Below are 24,967 nucleotides of genomic sequence, written 5' to 3'. Positions count from 1 at the left end.
GGGACCGTTCCTCATTTGGATAATTTCATGGTTAACTAATTAGTTATTCATTGGTATTAGTCTTACATTTCATAGATATCTATGACCGGAGAAAAAACCGATTTATTGCTTAGAATTTCAGCGCATAGGTATGATACCTTTGCATAGATACGTTTATTCAGAAACAACTGCCCAATGAAATCTAAAATTATCATACTTCAATGACATCATGTGTCAGCCATTGTATGATAAAATATAAAAACTTTTGATTTTAGTATTAGCAAGAAATTAACTTTTTTCGTGATCAAACATGATTTAAAAAATTAACACGTTTATACAAAGATGACTTTCTCTCTCAGACAAACCGGTTCCTAGATTCCAACTCTTCAATAAATCACGGGGATTCCCGGGGAAGTAAGAAAACGTATCAAACTGTTAAATGTTTAAAATATTTTAAAAATAGACAATTTTAAATCAACTTAAAAAATCATAGATATCTACAACTAACTACTAGATACTACAATTCAATTTGATATTTGAAAATTTTTAAAATCTATGACTATGACAAAAAGCATCAAATAGTGTAAAAGCAAAGTTATCATACCTTTGCTCTGGAATTAATTCTGAATGATAAATCGGCTTTTTCTCCGGCCACAGTTGTCCTGAAAAGTAAAACTAATATCAATTAAAAGCTAATAGGCTCTTTAGTTTACCCTTAAATTACCCAAATAAGTGAACGGTCCCAGTGTAAAGACAATTTTAATTTTATTGAACAAACCAGAATGTGGAAAATAAAATTTCCCCAAATCTCCGTCAATTCTTGTATAAAGATGTAAACAACATTTTGACTTTGAATTTTCATTATTAACTATATACTGGTTCTACGAACAAAATTCACGTGAATAAAGGAGAATATGAAAACAATCCTTTAATTTCCATCTTTAATCATTATAGGACATCCTGAGCTGGATATCGAGATCAATGCTTGATCCTCTCTTTTTTATCTCGAGGCTAATCTAATCTTGTGTTTGTATCCTGAAAAGTGTATAAAGTTTCACCAATCAGAGTGGCGTATCAGAAGCCGAGAAATTTGAAATTTTGCGCGGCATTTAATGAGCGTTCTCTCCTTTAGTTAAGACGAGACGGTAGGAACTCTATAATTTTGAAAAACCGGTTTTTGATTTTCTACTATATCCAAAATGAGTGGATTAAGCAAGACATTAAAAGTGTCCACATTGGATATTCAAATTAAGCAAGCGGGATTAAAGGTTTCCAATTCTAAAGTTCCCAGCTCTACTTTTTTCTTATGAGAATATTTTGTCAATGTTATCAAATGATTTTTCAGTTTTTTTCTGAATTTTCAGAACTCTTTTGGTTATCTATCTATCCATCTATCTATCTATCTATCTATCTATCTATCTATCTATCCTTATATCTATCTATCTATCTATCTATCTATCTATCTGTATAAATCCACCAACAGAAAATAATAACAAGGATTCGTTGAAATAGTTTTGATCTCTGGGAAGTGCTCTTCACAGAGTTATTGGAGAGGGGTGTTTCACCTCTAGCATTAAGGTGTTTAATGTTCATTTACTCAAATCAAAAATGTAATGTTAGATGGGGTAATGCGTTCTCAAATGCCTTCAATGTACAAAATGGAGTCAGACAAGGAGCAGTTTCTTCCCCTGTGCTATTCTGTATTTACATTGACAAAATTATCAAGTTATTACGATGTTCAACTTTTGGATGCCAAATCCAGGGTGTCTATATGGGCATCTGGGTATATGCAGATGATATTATCCTGCTTTCTCCTAGCAGAACAGGTCTTCAGGAAATGGTGAAAATTTGTGAAAATTTTGCCAAAGCTACTAAGCTGAAATTTAGTACAAATATTCGAATCGAAAAATGTAAAACTAAATGCCTTATTTTTTCTAAAGAAAGGATTAATTATAATGAAATAACCCCAATTTTATTGAATGAATTACCTTTACCATTTGTTAACGACTTAAAACATTTAGGAAATGTTCTGCAAAGTGATAATTCAATGACCATAGATTGCAATAAAAAACGAGCAATTTTCATTTCAAAAATTCATTTCCTTAACCAAGAATTTTATTTTAACAGTCCTGATGTTATTTTGAAACTGTATAATATTTACTGTTGTAGTTTTTATGGATCTAGTATTTGGGACTTGAGTTCCCAATGTGTTTCAAAATTGTATACAGCATGGAATACTGCTATTAGAATTCTTTTTAATGTACCTAGAGATACGTATAGGTACTTGATTGAAAGTATTTCACAATGTTTACATGTAAAAACTATGTTAGCTAGCAGATGTGTGTCTTTCTATGAGACTATTGAAGCAAGTTCTAAGCTTTGCATTAGATTTCTTTCTAATTTATGTAAAAATGACCTCAACAGAAATTTATTGGCAGAAATTTATTTTGTATTGCAAATGATTGTTCTGTAAATCCTTCCGATCTTAGTAAAATGTTAGTTAAGAAACAAATGAAATATTTTGATGCCCCATTGGAACATGAATGGAAAGTTCCGGTTTTACAAGAACTTTTAAGTACAAGAATGAATAATTTATATGTTGAAGGATTCGATGATTACGTAATAACTGAAATGATAAATATGTTATGTAGTGAGTAAAAATCAATGTTTTCTATTTGTGCATAATTTTGCATATTTTTTCTCTTTTCTTTTGGAAACCTGTATTTTCAAAAAAATTTATTTAAACAAATTTTAACTACACCATTTATATATGTATTTATATCTTTGTGTGTGAATAAATCTTTATAATAATATGTTTTAAGGTTCCGTTGATCTGCAGTGTTCAATAGACGGTAAATGTTCCTGCAAACCTGGAGTTATTGGAGATAAGTGTGATCAGTGTGCGGTAAACCATTCTTTTAAACTTAAAGGGACTGTCTCCTTATTTTCAAGTGACCCTCCAGGTAAAAAGTTGCAAACCCGATTCACAACAGTGTCCTCCATTGAAGAAGAAATTCTTGTTTTTCTATCTAAAAATTTTAATTTCCCATTTTGGCTTTAAATTGGAATGAACTACGTTGACAGTCCCTTTAAAGGGATTGGTGCCCTGTTTGAAAAAAAGCATAAGATCCAAATTTCTTTAAATTTTTTATTGGGGAATCCCAAACTCCCAACTCCCAAACTATAGGTTGATAATATTATTTCTATGCTTATACACTGGGACCTATTAAATTATTAAAATGGTCACGGGCAGAAGTAGTACATTTGAATTTCCGAGCTGAGTCAACCTTTCCGGTCCCAGTTTGTACTGTATCGCACGGACATTGGGTAAATAAAGCAGACACTCAATAGGATCAATAGGACTAGAGCCGGTGCAACAAGGTTGACGCGGTCGGACTTAAGGTTGAATTTACTTTTACTAAAGAGTCATAGGTGCGTGTGGTAAACGACATTCAATGAACCTTAAGTACATACAATGCTGTATAAATCAAAAAGCAACTAATTTTACTTGAAGCTTAAAAAGGAATTGAGTTTTTGCCACAAACTCAAAATTTTGTAATTTTTATATTTTTGCAACCTAATGATGTAAACCTTTAATATTTCTACTTAGGCTAATTGATCTAACAGATTTCATAGTTTAAAATATCTAAAGTCTACGACATTGGGTTCCAGAGAAAAGGTATTACAAAATGGGTCTGTGTATGAGTCTAACAAATTTTTTTGGTCCCATTTTAGCAAATAAAAAGTATTGGAACAATCTAAATCGGGATAATTCATTTTGAATAATCAAATGAAAATTACAATTTTTAGGCAAATTACTGGAGCTTCCCAACTGCGGCAGATCAAGGATGCAAAGCATGTAATTGTCTAGTTGAAGGCAGTTTAGATAACTCGTGAGTACTATTATTATTATTCTTATTATTATTATTATTATTATTATTATTGTTCTAGACCTAAGTGTGCTGTAGACACTGGTAAATGTAATTGTAAACAGAATATTGAAGGTCAACGCTGTGACAGATGTAAGCCTGGACATTTTGAGGTAATTCGATCATTCTAGAGTATTTCACTGGAACTCAAGGAATGTACAGGACTTTAAGCACAGCTGGAGCAAATTGTAAAACCAGATGAATCATCTCCTTTTCGCCAGATTTTTGTGATATTGATATTTGCAAAAATCTTTTTTTTGCAAATTTTAAAATCATCTGAAAAAATCATTTTTTTCTAAATAAATTATACACATCTACAGTCATGCTTTCTGTTATCAGCACTTGGTTTTCTCATTTTTTTAACACGGAGCACTTTTTCATATATACTGACATTTCATAGACAAGTTTTTTCTCAAGAAATAAAATGTTCAGTCTTGAAATTCTATTAATGAATTCACTAGAACACAACTTTCATTTTAGTTTGCAAATTTTGAGGAAAAGTTAATTAAACTATTGATGTTATTATTATTATCGTATTGTGACTATTTATATAATTGTTAGATCTCGTCTGATAATAAGTTTGGTTGTACTCCATGCTTCTGCTACGGGCATACCTCACAGTGTGATAAAGCTCGAGGCTTTACCAAGAGTAAGTTCTTTAAGTAATATACTTAATCATCTTCTGAGTTGGAAGTTTATGAAGATAGTTAAACCACTGGTCCAAGCGAAGAAACTCTTAATAGGTTTTTGAACTCTGCTTAATAAAATCAGATTAAAACTGTGTTTTAACAAATTAAGTCTCAGAAGAGTAAGTTGAACCAGTCGTACTCTAATCCATAAACTTTTAAAAAACGTTTTACAAATCTTTTCCACAATTCCTGTGGAAGCATAACAAATTACTAAAATGAGAACATATATCTTTCAAATTTCAAATATAAAAAAATCTTGCACTTAGGTTACATATTCCTACTTTATTTTTAGATTCTAAATATCTTTTTTTTAGTGGTCATTGGAAACGATTTCTCCAGAAGTGACGGAGAATGGAAGAGTATTGAAGGAGATCAAATAACTCCACTCAAGTTCGATGGATTTGCCAAACTGATCGGAGTTCAGTCCCTGCAGGAAACAGCCTTCTTCCTGGCCCCACAGAAGTTCTTGGGAGATCAGCGAGCCGTTTACAATCATCAGCTCAGGTTTAAGCTGAGAATAGGAGCTGAAGATGCAGGTGCGCGGCCTTCGGTAGAGGACATCATCATTGAAGGAAGTGGAAAAATTCCACTAAAGATCTCACTTTCGATCACAGAGCAGAACAATCCAATGCCGTCCTATCAGCTTCAGGATTATACATTTACACTACATGAGAGCCCGGAGTATGGTTGGACTCCGTCCCTCAGTGCGGCAGATTTCATGGCTGTCTTATCCAACATCAAGTCCATCAAGATCAGAGGTACATATGTCACTTCTGGGATGGGATTCCTTGATGATGTTCAGATGGATTCAGCTGAACTTCGTGGCAGTGGACCACCCGCCATTTTTGTTGAGAAGTGTGAGTGTCCAAACGGCTATGAAGGTCAGTTTTGTGAGAGATGCCAACGTGGTTACTATCATGAAAACAATGGTGGACCTTTTGCCCGCTGTGTTCCATGCAACTGCAATGGCCATTCTGATTACTGTGACATAGAGTCCGGGAAGTGTGAGTGTAATCACAATACTGATGGACATAATTGTGAGACCTGTTTAGTGGGATTCTTTGGAGATGCCATTCTTGGAACTCCTGATGACTGTCAGGCCTGTCCTTGTCCTCAGGTTGTAGGTGAGCAAGGTGAAACTAGGATTGGAGCTTGCTTTGAGATTCAGGGTGATCCAAACAGTCCTATCTGTACTGAGTGCCCAGAGGGACGGGATGGAACACGATGTGAGCAGTGTGCTGACGGATTTTTTGGTGATCCAGACGGAAGAAACGGAGAGGTTAGATCCTGTCGGAAATGTAACTGTAATGGAAATGTGGATGCAAATGCTCTAGGTAACTGTGACAGGGTAACTGGAGAGTGTTTGAGGTGCATAGATGATACTGCTGGCTTTACTTGTGAAAGATGTAAATCAGGATTCTTTGGAAATGCAACAGCAGTCAGGAAGAGAGGAGAACCCCAGAATTGTCAACCTTGTCAATGTTATCCTCCTGGAACTCATCTAGATACTAACCAATTACTACCCGTCTGTGACAGCTACACAGGGAAATGTTCTTGTAAACCTAATGTTGTGGGTCATGACTGTGACAAGTGTAAGGATGGATACTTCAGGATTGATAGCAGCATGGGCTGTGATCCTTGTAACTGTGATCCCATAGGATCTATCAATGGTACTTGTAATGTCTACTCAGGTCAGTGTTACTGTAGGCCTGGAGTAACCGGTCTGCGGTGTGATGTATGTGAGGCCTATCATTATGGTTTCTCTGTGAATGGATGCCAAGCTTGTGAATGTGACCCAACTGGATCAACAGATCTTCAGTGTAATGAGCTAACTGGTCAATGTCCCTGTAGGAACAAGGTGGAAGGAAGAATGTGTGACAGATGCATGGAAAATACCCGGAGTAGGGATAATGGAGGTTATGGAGAAAAGATTTGTGAACCTTGTGATGATTGTTACAATTTAGTTCAAGAGTCTGCTAATCAGCATAGGAGAAACCTTGAATCTTTAGACAAGTTGCTCCAGCAGATAGCAGAGAACCCTGAACCTGTTGGGGATGATTTTGAAATCCAATTGAAGAAACTTCAAGTTCGTGTTAAAACCATGGTAGCAGATGCCAAGATTTCCTCACAGAATGAGGAAGGAGGAACCCTAAAGGATCGACTCAATAACTTGTCAGATAAGTTAGATGAAGTTGTCCAGCTAGTGAGTAATGCAGACAAGCAGTTGGATGTAGCAAACAATCATGGAAACCAAGCTAAGGATAATGTTAAGAAGGCAGAGATGGTTATCAACAGAGCTAGGGAAGCACTGAAATCAGCTAAGAACCAGATGGATGTAAAAGGTCGTGAAGCCTTGAGAAAAGCCCAAGAGAGAGCTAAGAAATTTGGAGAAGGAAGTGAAAAGATGACTCAGATTGCTGCAGAGGCCAGGCAGTTGATGGAACAACAAGAAGAGGATGCTAATGAAATCACAAGTATTGCTGAACAAGCGTATGAGATGTCCAATGACGCATATCAGCTTGCATATTCTGCTATGCAGGAGCAGGTTCACAACGCTAACAAGATTGACACTCTCAAGTATAAACTGGCAGAGGTTGAGAACAAGCTAATCACTGTTGAGAAACTCTCATCTAACACTCTACTAAAAGCAACAGATGCTTATGATGACGCTTTAAATATTTATCAGCAGGTGTTTAATCTGGAGGTTCCAGTCATTAACTCTGCCAACTTGGAGAGTCAGGCTCGTCAAATATCAGAGGATTCTAAGAGAATTAAAGAGGATGCTCAGAGGCTGATGGATGAGTATAGTCCTCTGGTCCGGAATACAATGGAGAAGAGAATGAACCTGCAGGATCTTCTGAACAGGGCTAACATGCAACAGCAGGAGGTGGACAACAGACTGGAGGATATGGAGAGACACAGATCAAGAGCCACTGAAGCTGTACAGCTTGGAAATAACGTCCTTGAGGACGCCCAGAACACTTTGGAAACCCTGAAGGATTTTGAAAACCGTGTCAGCAGTAATAAAGACGCTGCTGAGCAAGCTCTGACCAGAATCCAGGATATTGAGGCTACTATAAGAAATGCTAATGAAAAAACTGAACAAGCAAGCAAACAGCTTAGTGATGCAGAGAATAATTCAAACCTTGCTTTTGATGTTGCCACAACATCAAAAGAAATCGCTGAGAAAGCCTCTGCAACCGCTAAGGGTATTGTGGCTGAGTCGACTGAAACCCGAAGTGCTGCTTCAAAACTTAAATCTGATGCTGAAAACCTTCGGGATAAGCTGGAGGAAACAACAGTCACAGTTCAGCTTAAGAACGCTACGGCAATCAAGGATTCTGAACTAGCCCAGGGAGCATTGAAGGAGGCAAACCAGGCCCAGACTCAGGCCCAGGATGCTTCCACCAAGGTTGCTCAGGCAAAGAAGGAGTTGGAGGAGATATCTGCAATTCTTCAAACTGTTGAAGAACCAGGTAAACCTGAAGATAATTATTCTGAGAATACATTGAGGAAACCAAAAGCACTATCAGCATATGATTTTCCTTCTATCTATTTATCTATCTATCAACCTATTTACCCCATCTATTTCTCTGTCTATTTATAACTATCTAACCATCCATCTATATATCTATCTATTTATTTATCTATCAACCTATATAACCCATCTATTTCTCTGTCTATTTATAACTATCTAACCATCCATCTATATATCTATCTATTTATCTATCTATCAACCTATATACCCCATCTATTTCTCTGTCTATTTATAACTATCTAACCATCCATCTATATATCTATCTTTTTGAGTTTTTAGCTTCGCATTTTATTCAAAAAAAAATATTCTAAACATGAAATGTTTCATGTCTTTCGGCTATCTTCAAAAAATTCTTTGAAGATCTAAATTCCTAGATTTTTTTATCTATCTATCTGTCCATCTATGTATCTAAAAATCTATATATTTATCTATGAAGAGCCTGGACTGCTAGCGGATCTAGAAAGACGAGTATCTGCTGCTGAATCTAAGTTTCTTGAGGCAGATCTTGAACTGAGACTGGAGGAACTAGAGCAGGCTAAACAAAAGCAGGTAATTGGCAGGGATTACAGTTTTTACAGAACTATATGCGTAATTTTATTTGAGCCTTGTTATAAAGAGGAGCATTTTTTATTCACTATATGGTACCCTTTTAACCTCTAGCTGGGTATCACTGAGGAAAATGGAGTCTTTTTCAAAATTGTTAAATTCTGACATTACCTGTATTGTATCTGCAGCATAAATCCGCAAATCAAAAATATCTATTTTAGCTAGAATAATAAGGATATCTCATTCATGCTTGATAGACAAAGGTTTAAACGTCACCATTGTGAATCAGTCGCGCATTTTATTGAAGAAATGTCAATTAAAATTGTTGAATGTTTGAAAATAACCCTTTTTCCGTAAAATAAGCTAGCTCACCCTGTTTCAAATTAAGATTTTATTTCATCCATGTAACAACAATTTTACTAGTTTTTCATTTACTTAGTCTGTACAATTAATATATAGTATGTTGGGAAGGGGGGGGGGGTACTAATCATATATTTTCAGAACTTTTATAGGTTGTGTCTAGCAATGAGAAGATGTAGGCATGACAATCCGAATTCATGAACATTGAATATTGAATTTGTATCAATGGATTTTTATTTATTCAATTTCAGAGAACTCTTTTACACGAGTATATGGAGGAAATAACATTCCTTTCTACAGAATTCAGAAGGAAATATATTCAAAACATCATTTTATTTTATTTTTCGGTCAAAAACTAATGGATACCTTTCTCTTTTTGTGTGAAATATTATCTCTTGAACTTTTGAATATTATCTCTATATGTATTGAGTATTCATGAATATCTACTTATTCTGGAACTGGTAAATCTCTGGAACGATTTAATATTATTCATGAAGCTCTTGAATATTATCTCTGTAACCTTTGAATATTATCTCTGTAACTCTTGAATATTATCTCTGTAACCTTTGAATATTATCTCTGTAACTCTTGAGTATTATCTCTGTAACTCTTGAATATTATCTCTGTAACTCTTGAATATTATCTCTGTAACTCTTGAATATTATCTCTGTGACTCTTGAATATTATCTCTGGAACTCTTGAATACTATCTCTGGAACTCTTGAATAGTATCTCTGAAACTCTTGAATATTATCTCTGGAACTGTTTAATTATTATCTCTGGAACGCTTGAATATTATCTTTCGAACAGTATTGAGGAAATAAGGAACTCGTTACCCCACCAGTGCTGGAACAAGATTAGATTGGAACCCTAAATTTAGTTTTTGATAGGTCAGTTCCCGGTGATGGGAACGTTGTTTAATTTATGTTTCTAGGTGATGGAATCTTTGTAGTTCTTATAATTCTTGTAGAATATATATATATATATTTATTGGTGAAGGAACAGTATTGGGAACATGCATTAAAAATAATGGTGATGGAACTGCGATATATATTTAGCAAAGAAACGTTCCTTGGATCAAGCAAAATGTAATGATGATGGAAATTTTGTAATCCTTATAATATGCATTTATTCAGGAACGTTCATTGGTAATGGAACTTTTGTAATTCTTGTAATATATTATTGTTAAACATTTGACACATTAGATTACGGTAGCCCGGGGAAATTCTTTAGATAGACCGTTTAAATTCTTTAGATAGACCGGTTAAATTCTTTAGATAGACCGTTTAAATTCTTTAGATAGACCGGTTAAATTCTTTAAATAGACCAGTTAAATTCTTTATATGGACCGGTTAAATTCTTTATATAGACCGGTTAAATTCTTTAGATAGACCGGTTAAATTCTTTAAATAGACCAGTTAAATTATTTATATAGACGGGTTAAATTCTGTATATAGACCGGTTAAATTCTTTAAATAGACCGATTAAATTCTTTATATAGACCGGTTAAATTCTTTATATAGACTGGTTAAATTTTTTAGATAGACCGGTTAAATTCTTTATATAGACCGGTTAAATTCTTTATATAGACCGGTTAAATTCTTTAGATAGACCGGTTAAATGTTCTGACCGCGGAAAACAAGTTGGTGACTGACGAGGTTCAGACAATAGAGGACATCATGTCCTCCCTACCGTCCTTGTGTCCTAAACCTTACAATAATTGCCTAGAGGACAAGTGTTAGGTATTCAGGCACCTGTGCTTACTGCTTACTGCTTCATTTCAGCTACTTTGCCCTTTCATTTTTGTCCTATGCATCTATCTTTGCAATCGCTTTCTTGTTCTAATTATAGCTGGTTTGTTATGCTTCGCTAATTACGTACTTGTTCAGTTTGCTAGCTTGTGTATACTGTACACTGTACAGTGTAGATAGACTATCTAATTTTTTGTACTTGCTTTGTTATTGTATTTGTATGCTTAAACGGCCGTATGTTTTGCATTGCTATTTTTACATGCTTAGGTTTTTTGATGTGCTGCAGTATTTACTATTTATCTACATTCTACATACCATGTATTGATTTTTATATATTTGCTTTGCTTCATTTTATTTTGCTTCGCTATTTCTCTATTTGCTTAGCTTGTTTTATTTTGTGTAGTTTGTGCACTCTCAATGCTTTTTTACGTGAAACACTAAATTTGCTTTGTTCTTTATAGTTCTCTATACTTTGATATTTTGTTTCTTTTATTTTAACCCCTGATACCTCCCGATGTATTATTTTCTTAACTGAAAAGTTTCTAAATGAGTTTTTATTAAATAGACTTGTCTAATGTTTTATCCAATTTTAGTATTTTACCTGCAAATATAACCTTTTTAATTCTTAATGAAAGTATTTTTCTATCTTTGCAACCCAATGGAATAAACCTGCTTTATATTTTAAACTTAAATATTTTCTAAATGACGCAGTCAAAGTTTGAAATATTAAAAGTTTGACCATCAGGTTGCAAAGATGTACATATTTGAAAATTGGATTTCAAGTCAAGTGTTCAGTCATTTTTTATTCGGGGCTGAACAGTCACAAAATGAAAAAATACATTTGGGAAAATATATGAAAATATATGAAAATATATGAAAATATAGGCATATGTGGATAAAGCTATATTTCAAAATGTTGTTGCAAAAAATATTAAACCCAAGGGGCCGGGCTTATATCTAACTTGTTGAGACTTCTTAAAAATTTCAGATTTGAGAAATCTTTTACATTTTAATCATAGAATCATGTTCATCTGACATTAGATACATAAACTTTCTAGTTTCTGTTTACAAATTATTTGTATTTCAATACTTTATTTATCCACATGTTACACTCTTGTTTTATCATGTTTAATACAAATCAATTCACCGAGGGGAGGAAGACCATCATCGATCATACGTAGATCCGAGCCGCATTGCCATCGTTTTTCTCATCTGAGCCAACTCCATATGCGCCTTGTGCGTCTGGAGTTTTTCGTTTTTAAATCTTTTAAAATCTGAAAACGTTTAGGCATACTTACCCTTAATCTGTCACAAACTCTGTCCTCCCTCTATCTATCCAGATATATACAATCCGTAAATAACAAGAGTCTGTGTCTATATTTATGTAAAAAGGTATAGGTAAATAAATTGACTAGGTTCAATGAACTAAAGAAACATATTAACAGATTACGAAGATATTAATGAGATTCATTTATTTATTACAAGCATAAAATAAGCCTCGACCTGTATGTTAGCTTCATAGTATGCTGTCATAATTTATTTATTTCTCTATATAAAATACAATAATTGTCGCAAACCTCTTAACTCTGTAATTCCAATGATTTTGATGGAAAATTCGAAAATGTCCAAAAAAGAAGAGTGTGTTCGAATGAAAAAATGTGGCTTCAAACCAGATATGATTAGGCTNATGCTTTGCATGCTGGTATTTGTACGCAACCATCTAACCATTAAATTCTTAATTAATCATTTTTTGGGGGTTTTGATGATTACAATAATATGTGTTTTTATTTAGTATGTTCTGAACCGGAGTGTAGAGGTTGAAATAGAACTCCTGGAATCTGAACTGGAAAATGTGAAAAGTATCTCTTCTATTCTTCCAGAGTCATGTCCTTCCTCCAATAGACCCTGTTTAGAGTGCTAAAATATCTCTTCTCTAATACAATGAGACCCAGAAAACTGTGGAATAGAAAGACGACTGTTAGACTCAAGATATTATTATAATTAGTCCAAGGAACATGAAACACAGCATTGATGCTGTGTTCAGTATACACAGCCCCAGTTCACTTTAACCGGGGAAAGAAATTGTTTTTTAGCAGCATTTGATTATCACAATTCACGGGTTTATTTAGATGTCGTCTTCCTATCCCACAGTGTTGTGGGTCCCGCTGTACATTGTCTGGAGCACTAAAATTACATTTTTTTCATTTTTTTCTTGTGTGTCATTTTTTTTACTCCTTTCAATGTTCATAAAACTCTTTCCAATAGCCAAAAAAAAATTTACCTGTCCCCCTCCCCCTTTCTGCAGGAAGTCCCTTTTCCATTACACTTTGTTTGTGTATGCTAAAACTGCTTTATTTTGACTTGTTTTGCAGCAACTGCCACTTTTCCAGTTTTTGTTTCATAAAATAAAATCTGTAGTTTAAATAATAATGTATAAGATCTGCCATAATATATGAATAATGTAATGTTTGAATGATGTAATTTAATATTTTGAATACTGTACTTTTCTTATTTCTAAACTTTTACAATAAATAAAATCTTTAATTTGGTCTTAAATCTGAAGAACTTTTTGGGAAAAAGGTTATCTTTTTATCAAGTATATCCAGACTTCTATGAAAAGTTGTATCAATTTTCAAGACAGGGTTAACTCAGAAGTGTCGCCTCGCCTTGGCCTTAAATTTGATCTATCCAACTCACTTATACTTTTTTGTAGCATGAGACGTTGTCATTTTAGAAATAAAGTACTTGTTTTTACCTTTTTAAGAAGTTTAAAGAAGTAATTAGCCAAATTATCGAAGATTTTTTCTGAAGAGTTTGCAACCTTTGGATTAAGGTTTCCAGCTGAAGAAAACGAAGAAAATTTTCATTCGTATTTTGTAAATTTTTCTCGAAAATGAATTTTTTGAAAGAAAGCGAAATTTTGCAAAAATAATGTCGAGCAAAATTATAGTGTTGCAGTTGCAACAATTAATGGCGCGCAAAAAAAACTTTGTTTAACGTGAAAATCTCTGCGCGGCGAGCTCAGCATTAGACGCTTTTTGTTTTGTTTTTCGCGGAATTTTTGCATTTTTTGTTGAAATTCAAAACATATATGTTCTTCTCAATATGCTCTTTAATAAAAAGAGGAATAATTGTGAACATACAAAATTTCAATTTACTTTAATTTAACATATGCTATATATGAAACTATACATTTAAATCTCTAACATACAAATTTCGACATATTGCTTTTTCTTTTTATCTTTATCGAAAACACTATAATTGGTGAAATAATTATATAAATATATAAAATTAACAATGAACATGAAAATATGAATCTTTAAAACGACAGCAGCTTAACTTTTTTCTGATAAACTTGGACCTTATCAACCTGTGGAATGTGAAGACGATATTCAAGTAAAATAATGTTATTAAACCAATTGTTTTATGCATGAAAATCACCTTATTAATTGAAATGGGTCTGTTTACACTGCACATTGCAGAATCTCCGTGTTTCGTGTTTATTGGACTAAAAATCATTAATAGAGTTTAATAGCGTCTTCTTATTCCACAGTGTTATGGGTCTCACTCAACAAATTCAAGAATTTACAGAAACGCGAAGAATAAAGACGACTTTTAATGATAGTTTTACAATTGGTTTCAACATGATGTTTGAGCCTAGCCGTGCGCCCCCGTCATCATTACATAGAATTCTTCATAGTTTATCTGACCGTCTCCGTCTATATCTGCTTCATCTATCATCTCCTAAAAATACAGGGTTATTCGCAAAGTATGAAATGAAACCCTTAAAAGGGGTTTTGAGCGTAATTTAAAGTGACCCTTCCTACAAATAGGGCAATGTCCGATTTACAACTTAACCCTGTAAACTTTTGACTGTTAATCGAGGACAGATAGCTCTGTGTGTATATCTCTTAAAAAGTGTTTAAATTGCCGGAGTGTACAATGTGAACTCAACTGCAGCTGATGTTACGTACTTGTGTACATAAATACAGAATCTTTTACGCCGTTTTTATGTTTATAAATTATAAAGTAGATATTTAATTTCTGTGAGTTCTAGAAAGTAAATATAATATTTATAGAATATAAAACAGCTGTAAGTCCGACATCTTTATCAACAGATTTTAAATAAAATATTTGAGAAAATAAAAATCGAATTTTTGTAAAGACAATGTCACTCCCAGTCTGCCAATGAGTATCCACAAAAAATGTCAGCCCATTCTGTCCAGCCGTTTGGTCGGCTGTAGAAAACATATACGAATGTCTTGTTTTATTATATAGATGGAAAGATGTCGGATGTCAATTGAAAAGACATAATTCTCTTCCAAAACACAAATCAGCAAGTCACTTTTATAGAGAACCACAATTACAGAGTATTAACATTTTGATGGAAAAATGGGGGTGATTTCAAAATGGAATATAAGAAGGGCTTTTAGACCCAAGGTTATAATGCAAGGAAAGTTAATTGCAGTTGCAAATACTCTGCGTACATATTGAAACCAGTTCTCTCTGGGCGGAATTTGTAAACAAGAATAGATGCATCAGTGTTCGTTTAGTCTCCGAGGAGGTTAAAAGCATTAAATTTTGATAATTTTGATAATTCACATAATAGTTATCTATGACCAGAATATTTCATTAATTTTTTATGTGAATGATGGATCCCTTGTCGGGCTTCAACATCCGTCTTGTGTTTACATTACCGCCCAGAGACAGTACACTGCAGTACAAAAACTTTCATTGCATTATAACCTTGGTTAGACCAAGGTTATAATTTCTTATAGTTCTCTGAACATGAAATACCCCAATTGTGCAATGTACAGTGTACAGTGTACAGTGTACACCGATCCATGTACGTCACTTTGAAAGTTTATTTTCTTTCGTGCTACAGTTAAAACTATTTGCTTTATAGATACATCAAATGCACTTAAACGAAAGCTTCATTTTGTCCTCCTATTCCAGAGCTTTCTAAGTACTTTAAATACTTTAAATTTCGAAATAAAAAAATTTTATTTGTCAGCAAAAGTTTAATGAATATACGCGATTTTTTTCGCTTATTTGACAGTTATCCACCTTTTGCTACCAAATACGCGATTTACTAGTATACATAAATACATATATGGGAGTATATAATACTAAATAGGTCTTAACGTAGGTAATAGTAATGTCACCTGAATTTCCTCCATTGTTAACTTCTCTCCTATATTCATCATAACACAGGCTAGCTCTTGCCTGTTTATGTACCCATTCCCATCCTGTACAGTGTACATACATGAACCAATTACCATTCTGTACAATGTACATAAATGTACCCATTCCCATCCTGTACAGTGTACATACATTAACCAATTACCATTCTGTACAATGTACATAAATGTACCCATTCCCAACCTGTACAGTGTATATACATGAATCAATTACCATCCTGTACAATGCACATAAATGTACCAATTCCCATCCTGTACAGTGTATATCCATGGACCAATTACCATCCTTTACAATGAACCTACATGAACCCATTCCCATCCTGTACAGTGTATATACCTGTGCCAATTACCATCCTGTACAGTGTAGAATACATACATGTACCCATTACCATCCTGTAAAATGTACATACATGTACCCATTACCACCCTGTACATTAATCATACAGTTCATGTACCCATTACCATCATCTACAGTATACATACATCATAAACAGTGCATGTACGGCCATAATCATTCTGTACAATTTGCATATATTATACATTATAGACAGTTGTGTGTGCGATATTTACATAAATTATAATGTGCATAAATTATTCATAGTTTATGTACAAACTTGTATGTTGTACAGTGTATATACATAATATACGGTACATTAATTGAAATTCTGTACAGTACACATACTACAATGCTGTTTATTCATTTTATTCCGTTTACCATACACATAAACATCATCATCATCAAACAATCATTATGTACAATGTACATGGATTTTAACGCTATATCTATTTATCATTAGCTTTTCATAAAAAAAATACTCATTTCAGCCGAGAATTTAACTTTAGTTTTTAAGGGACTTTAAACGTAATTTCAGTACTGCACGATTATACCCTTAAAAAACCTTGATCTGATTAATGATGTAGAAGATGTTGTGTGTTACTAGGTTTAACATTATGTTTAATTCTGATAATTCCTAGATGTTTCCTGCACTAAGAATCCGACACTCACTTTTGTACAGAACCCACAATTGAAAATAATTAGTTTCCAGATTATAATTTATAAACATTGATATTTATTTCATACTTGATCAGACAAAGCTTTTAAGGGTATCTTTAAGGGTATCAGGCATTGGTATCTTTGCCTGGAGTGTCACCTGAAATTACGCTTACAGTCCCTTTAATGTTAATTGGAACTGACCCCGTCAAAGACCTTGAAGGCCTCCCTGATCTCGTCCTCGGCGTTCTCGTTAATGTGCTTCATCGTCATCATCAACAGGAACTCGGGGAAATCTATATTCCCTGTTCCGTCCTAAACAAACAGGCGACTAGTTAAAGGGACTGTAAGCGTAAGTTTAAGTGACCCTCCATGCAAAGATAGCAATGCCAGATTTAAGATGTGGAAGATAACGTCGTTTTCTGACTCAAAAGTGTTCATTTCTGTGAATTTCTCAAGTTTTTCTTATAAGCAAGAAATGCGCAACGAAACCATGAATGAGTACATACAGTTTATAGAAACAAAAACTTGGATATATAATTCATACTTGATCAGCTAAAACTTTTAAGCGTACAGTTGTAAAGCGGGCATGGAGGGTCGTTGTCGTTTAAACTAACTACAACGAAGTTCATCAGTCAGTATCGGAATATTTTCACCTTTCATTCAAAATTCGTCAAAATTGCGTCAGAAACCTCATATACGAACATATTCTTAATACAAAGCCAGCCGGAAAAGTATTAAACAGCAAATACGAAAAATCTTTACAATGTCCTGTGTATAAATACTATAAGATACGGTAGACGTGTATATCAATACAGAAAACGAGGATGTCATTTATGGTTATAAGACTATTTAGGTACATATACCATACAAATTGTTATTTTTATTTGTTTTGTAATAATAATAATGACAAAAATATTATTTTTATTATTGAATTATTCATTATTAAGTTTCTTATCATTATATTATCAATTTTTTCATTTGTACTATCTTACCTTATCTACAGTATTCACCATATCCTGTATTTCAGCTTCACTTGGGTTCTGCCCTGAAATATATTTTATAGGAAAATTAAGGGAATTTCACTTTTGCAGGCAAAATTGGTCAAGCGAATCCGTGGTTTAGTAAAACTTTTAAGTAGTTGTATTTTTTAATAAAATTGGGCGAATTGTTACACGAATTGTTTTACTTAATTGTCTCAAGGGACGTCAGGTAACTTAACGTCCCTCTGTTGGGGGAATCAAAGGTTGTTAATGTTGGTCAAAAGGCGGTAAAAAAAATGTTCTGAATTTGAATTTTTTTTATATTTGAATTGATTGTTATTATTTCGACCATAAATTCATAAGATAAAGGAATGAGATATGTGGATCATTTATCGATACACATAACTATATGAAAATGATCATTAACATGTTCTGCAAAAAGTGAAAGTCATGTATTAAAGATTAGTTAATAATGCCTTAATTGGGAAATATAGAACTTTTCTAATCACTATATCTTTGCTGCTCATTCTCGTAGACCTCAAATATTTCAAACCATGAATTGTGTTAGATCAAAAAGTCAAAGTTTGAAAATTCAAACAGTGAACACTATATCGGCTTGCAAAGAAATAGAGATTAGAAAATTTTAGTTTGTGGGAAGGGTTGAATTAGGACTGTTTTGACTGTTTTTGTACAGCACAGACAAGGAGAAAAATCAGTTAAATTATATCTGTTATTCAAAATCCATTTAAAAATATAATTTCCTGGCAAGCTGTGAGTTTTGATCCCAATTTGACCAATTAAAGATAAATTTGTCGCTTTTTCTCTTTTTTTTGTCGGTGTACACGTTTTAAATGAAAAAAGCAAAAATAGACAACTAGTTGAATTATAATAAACTGAACGCAAAGGAATTGAGGCTGAAAAAACGAACGCATTTAACATTGGTTAGTCCGATTAAAAGAATTTAATCCGAGTCGTTGATCCGTCAAAAACCGATTCCAATTGATCGCCGCGCCGGCTCGAAAATCGAAACACTGGATACAATTTCAAGTGGTACCAACCATGGTTGAACCACGTTTGAGACGCGGCTTAAATTCTTTGATTTCGGCCTCAGGGTGCGTGTTCGGCTAATTACCAATTGCTCTCATTATTTGTCCAACCTCTACACTGGTTACTACTCCGTCTGCATCTAAATCATACCTAAATAGTCAGACTTAGTGCATATAAGTTAGAAATTGCATGATCATAACTAGTACAAAGATATCGGTCTAGTCTTTACTATACCGGCCCGTCTAGTGTACCCAGTATTTGGTTGAAAAAAAACAAGTGTTGTGCAGCAGAGTGAGGTGGGTTGAGCTTATAGTGAGTGTGCACACTGATTTAACTCTTCCTCCAAGTAACCTGTATATTTTCAATCCCAATTTGACTAAACATTTTTTGTTTCTTCTCTTTGAAATTTTTTCGTCGATCAGTAAAAGCGAATTAAATGAAAAGATAGTAGAAAAAAGTGTAAGTTTAATGTTTGCTAAATTATATACAAAAACTCAATTGATTTCAAGTTTTCAAGTCCAGGGTGCCACAATTCTAATCCATGGATACATAATTAAGAAAATAAAATAAAGTACTTGTCTGATCCCAGCACACTCCACCAGACAGAAGGAAAAGTTACAATGTATTCTACATTTCTGATACGACATGTGACCTCATAGCTTTTATAGTTTTGGTTTTAAGCACTAGTATAAGAAAGGCAAATGTATTTTGGTCCAAATGAGGATTTTTATACTTTTTCTTTTTATAACTTAAATTTTATCTTAAAGCTCTACAGAAAATGAAGTTATGCTTAATAAAATTAAAGATTTCAAAGTGAAATAAAGTTTAATTTATTTCAATGTAAGTGTGCCAACGTTTGTATTTTGTTTTAACGATTCATCTTTTTGAAAACTTTACATTGTGTTTACGCGACATCCAGCTTCTTCTAAACTTCTGACCAACCAACTTGCGACCTAGATCCGAGCACTACGGATAGAACAAGCTAGGGGGCAGCTGTAAACTCACGTGCGAGTATGTCAGAAATATGGTAAAGGGGATAAACTGCAGATATCAAATAGGCTTTGAAATTAAAGAAGATACGGACTAGATTTATTAATGAACACCGAGTTGTAGTTGAACTATATGTAGACTGAATTAAACCACTTTTATTCAGCTCGACATGATGTACTAGGGTAGAGGTTGATCTGCGTCTACGTAGTTCAACCACTTTTCGCTGTGTATTAAATTTGGTCAAAAGTTAACTTTTTAATTAATGGAAAAAATCAGCATTTTTTGCCCGCCTTCAAACAGTATCTTTTTGAAGCCATAATATGTTAGTTCTTATCCTCTATTTCAAGGAGAAAGTAAAGACAAAAATGTCCTAAATTTTTTTAATTAATTTACAAAATGATCATGAAAAAAGATTAAACATATTTCAACAGTTAAAAGAAAATAAATTTTTGAACGAAAATTGAATAATCTTCAGACCTGACGAATGCATCTTGATATAATCCAATCAAATCTCCGCTCAAATGGTCCGCCATTATTTCTGTTTAAAAGAAGATTAAACTTATTTTAACATTCTATATAGTTCTATAGTTCTTTATTATATAAACATATAAACCAATTTTGAAGGAAATATGGTTTTCTATTTTTATTTTTATTTTGTTTTATCCAATAAAATTTCCTGCCACATTTGCAAGACAAATAACAATGCACATAAACATGGTAGTTCGTGGCATAGTTTAACCCTAACCAGGGGGAGGGGGTCCACCACACCTTCATTTTCTTCCTTACTTAAATTTTTTTTAAAAGGCTTCAATTTTCTCAATTTAATAATTGAGACCAAAATTTGTTTATTTGAATACCAAGCATGATCTAAACAAATGAAGTAAGATGTCCCAAATTCTTCAAAAAGACCTTTTAAGTCTGACTTTTGAAATGTAAAACACTTTCCTATTGTTAATATGAAATAAAGGAAATCTAAAGCCTGAAAGTGATATAATGAGTAAATCTACTAAGTATAGGAAAAAATGTATTTACAAGTAAAAAGAACAAATAAGAAGATACTATTAATGAATCATGGAAAGCCGGAGCTCTCTGACAGACTCTCCGCCTTTCATTTGCCTCGTACGACGAGTTAATCTTACTTCTTCCGACCCTTCGTGAATATTAACTTTCGGTTTCGTCCAGGCTGATCCTATGTCCTCCTCCCTTGTGTCAAGCTATGTTTAATGCCTATTGACTTGAATTTAAAATAGAATTCCCCGTCCAACGGTTTTGGTTTTCCACGCGTTCAAATCTTCAATGCGTTCAAATCATCCGTTAAAAGCATGTTTTCTGGGCTGGCATCTTTTAACAGATACATATCTGTACACGATATACATGAGGCGACTTATCATCCGTTCCACTTTCCGTCCAACCTACAGCTAAACACAAAAGAGCCAATACGTTGTCTTGTTTATTGGCCAGACTACTTGCAATTCGAGCTTAGCTCCGGGTCCGTATGAGAACTGAAGGGTTTAAATCAATGGAACTATCCCTATTACGAGCTTATGAGCTCAAACTGGTTACACTTTACTCTAAGGGTAAAATTGCAAACGATTGTGTAATCTACCAACATACCCACACATACAATAATATAAAAATTATGATAATAATAATAATAATAATAATAATGATAATAATAATAATAATAAGGGGGTACGCTGCACATCTTATAAGAAAACACTTTCTTTTCTATTGTGGACTATGTCACTATTCTATTGAAACTAAATTAAACCTGAGCTAGCTATACAGAGGGTCAGCAGTGCAATCGTTGTGCAGAGTACATCATAGTCTACAATCATACACTTCATAACCTACGGTCAACTTTGTCAATTTTGAAACAAATAAAAAAGGAACGGGTCTAATACTCTCGTTTTAAAATCCTTTTATTTGTGATATTTCAAACTAGACAAAATAAAAGTTTCTTCGCCAGGTTACAAAGATATATGAATTACAAATTTAGTTTGAAAAAAATGAGTATTATAAAAAACTTCTGAGACCTGATTTAATGAATAGCGAGAAGAAGTTAAACCACACACCACTGGATCAACCAGTTCTTAACCCTATCCCTGCTGGGGTACTTGAAAACCACGATATACTGGGGGGGCATTTTGACCCCTCCCCCCTCTAAATCCCATGTTTGATGTCCAAATATCACAAATGATACATCATTGGAAAGCTCTTGTGCTCTACTTTTAGAATCTGCAAAAAATTTGCAAATTTGCAAAAATTGAATTTTTTATTCCAAAATCCAGTTATAATTTGTCCAAAAAATAAAAATTATACATTTTTGAAAAGCCCTTGACCATGCTATTTTAAATATGCAAAAATTTTGCAAAATTTTAAATAACCTGATTTTTAATCAAGAAAAACTAAAACTGTGCAAATTTCCTTTGACAGGTTGTTTGCAAAAGATTTGCAAAACTTGTGCGATCCAAAAAGCTAAATTTTATCAAAATCTGAAAAGTGAAAGTGGGTCAAAACAAAGATATAGTTTGTTACGGGAAAAAGCAGTCATTCAGGCAGTGTGCCGGAGGGACTCAGGCAGTTAGTATTAAAGCCCGGTTTTAGACCTAAAGGGAGGGCTTTGGGTATGTAGGAAATTTCGACAGCCTCAGACCAATACTTTTTGAGTTATGTAAAAAAAACTACAGGGGGGGTCAAATTGACCCCCCCCCCTCCAGCAGAAATAGGGTTTAGCCAGGTAAAACTGATTTATTTAATCCAGGTAGTTTATCTACATCTGCTATTTATAAGATTTTATCTCTGAATCATTTTTAATTTAAGTTCAAATTGTGCGGTTGCCGATGTTTGCTACGTGTTCAGATTGTCAGGAATAAAGAATGAGAAAAATTTTAGAAATTCTATAAAAACATTTTTTTTTCAAGGTCCGCGGGGAATCTAAGAGACTAGTGGAGGTAATTGATTCTTGCAAACTATGAACAGGGGGGACTAAACTTTAAACTTTGAATAAAATAATTTTTCCCTGAAAAGTTTTCCAGGGAAATGTATCCATCTATTTTTTCTCTAATATAGTTTTAAAATGTGATTATTACTCTACGTTTGTTTTAAACTCTATAGATTACATGCTTCGGTAGGAACTTTTCTATGAAAACGCGTTTCCTAGGTGAACACTTTTAAATTGAACTGATCAAGTGCTTAATCCGAGAAAAACAGCTGATTTTGATTTCTCATTGGTCGAGACTCGAGAGCAGACTTGGATTAAATCTGCCAGAAAGATACGGATTGGTATTTTCAGAAGACAATAACACAAAAGTTCGGAACTCTATTTTTTTGTCTGTCAGCTATGACGGGGTTTGTACTCCAATCATGATGGGTTTGTACTCCAATCATGATGGGTTTGTACTCCAATCATTATGGGTTTGTACTCCAATCATTATGGGTTTGTACTCCAATGATAATGGGTTTGTACTCCAATCATGATGGGTTTGCACTCCAATGATGATTGGTTTATACTCCAATCATGATGGGTTTCTATACACAAATCATGATGGGTTTGTACTCCAATCAGGTTGGAGTTAAACTCCAATGATAGTACTCCAAAGATGATTGATTGGTACTCAAATCATGTTGGGTTTGTACTTCAATAATGATGGGTTTTTACTCCAATAAAGGCGAATTTTCCTTCCTATGATGACAGATTTGTACTCCAATGATGATTAAATTGTACTCATGATGGTGATGAATTAGAATTACAAAAAAAAACAATTATACAAATAAAAACAAAAACTAGATTTGATATAGATTTATTTATGTACGACAGATTTACATAGAAATATAATCATGCTCGATATGATAATTATATATTTCTTTCATGGTAAACAAAATTAGTCAAATAACATACACATTTCATGATAAAGCTGGGGAATGTTGACTTGAATTATTAGCGCATGTTTACCAATAAATAGTTTTGTACAGGGTGGATCAATGAACATGGGAATGAAGAAATTACCTAAATTCCTCGTTGATTTTGATTTTTAATAAATAGTTTAGCAATTTTATTTAATGACATTCAGTATTATCTTTTTATCTTGATTTTATCAGAAACACATGTTTTGCAAAATTTTCTTAGACATTTAATTTCTTTATTTTAAAACTTTCAATTGTCTGATCATTTTTCTTGTTCTTTAAAAAGAAAGCATGTTCCTTAAAATGCGGCAGCTAAACCCTGAACATTAAATACATCGAAAGAATTTATCATTTCGTCTTGACAATATTTTAACGGTTTTTTTTTTATTTTACGTAAATATCAGTATTTAGGGTTTAAAGTTGTATTCAAAAAAGTGTTTTTTTTAGGAAAAAAATCTTCTTTTTTTCAAATCTTGAATCGACAATGTTGACATTTAAATTTTTTTTTGTATATAAAGGACTTGTGTCTCCTGAAAACATGGCCAACGAAGAGGTTTAGACAATTAAGATTTTATTTAATGAATTAAACACTTAAATTTTACATAATGTCGGCATGCACCTAATTCCCATGTTTATTGGAACATCCCGTTTATATATTTAAGAATTTATGATTACAGTTTTTCTTCAGAAATATCGTTTATGCTTGTTACACACTTTTTAAAATCATTTTTTAAATAAATATTATTGTAGAATGTACCAATAAATTGCGGCGTGGGAAAAAGTGATATTTAAAAAATAAGCTTTTGTTTGAATCACATAATGTTGAAAGTTACACTTTTTTGTTAATATGCAGATTACAGGGTTATGCAGAAAGAACTTGATACAGACGACTGCCCGTAATTTTATCAGTCTTCATTTGGTTCCCTATTTTTTCCTTTCCAAATTATTAAGTACATAATTTTTTACTATTTATAATCAAGGAAGAAACCCAAATTAATCTTTTTATCGTTATATTTAAAGAATGTTCATGGTCGTAATTTTGTTGTATTCTTTCTATA

General features: G+C 33.3%; 2 protein-coding genes across 2 annotated transcripts in view; one reads left to right on the top strand and one right to left on the bottom strand.

Moving 5' to 3' along the window:
- Window positions 1-13,335, top strand: part of LOC111695941 (laminin subunit gamma-1) — a 34,318-nt gene extending 20,983 nt beyond the window's left edge. Inside the window, exons 16-22 of the mRNA XM_023465419.1 lie at window positions 2,802-2,884; window positions 3,790-3,872; window positions 3,931-4,021; window positions 4,470-4,557; window positions 4,912-8,073; window positions 8,572-8,684; window positions 12,584-13,335. Coding sequence (XP_023321187.1) covers window positions 2,802-2,884; window positions 3,790-3,872; window positions 3,931-4,021; window positions 4,470-4,557; window positions 4,912-8,073; window positions 8,572-8,684; window positions 12,584-12,712 — 3,749 coding nt within the window. The 3' untranslated portion in view covers window positions 12,713-13,335. The remainder of the gene's footprint in view (window positions 1-2,801; window positions 2,885-3,789; window positions 3,873-3,930; window positions 4,022-4,469; window positions 4,558-4,911; window positions 8,074-8,571; window positions 8,685-12,583) is intronic.
- A 1,057-nt stretch (window positions 13,336-14,392) lies between these two features.
- On the bottom strand, window positions 14,393-20,555 carry LOC111695920 (neo-calmodulin). Its single transcript, XM_023465394.1, has 6 exons — window positions 20,481-20,555; window positions 19,099-19,163; window positions 17,979-18,031; window positions 17,188-17,298; window positions 15,957-16,040; window positions 14,393-14,535 (listed from the first exon to the last, which is right to left on the bottom strand). The coding sequence occupies exons 1-6, from the start codon at window positions 20,534-20,536 to the stop codon at window positions 14,449-14,451; spliced, it is 456 nt and encodes a 151-aa protein (XP_023321162.1). The 5' UTR covers window positions 20,537-20,555; the 3' UTR covers window positions 14,393-14,448.
- Window positions 20,556-24,967: the final 4,412 nt, after the last annotated feature.

Source organism: Eurytemora carolleeae, unplaced genomic scaffold (genome assembly GCF_000591075.1).
Source record: "Eurytemora carolleeae unplaced genomic scaffold, Eaff_2.0 scaffold162, whole genome shotgun sequence".
Lineage (NCBI taxonomy): Eukaryota > Metazoa > Arthropoda > Copepoda > Calanoida > Temoridae > Eurytemora > Eurytemora carolleeae.
The sequence above is the reverse complement of the archived record's forward strand: the minus strand, read 5'-3'. Positions and strand labels throughout refer to the sequence as shown.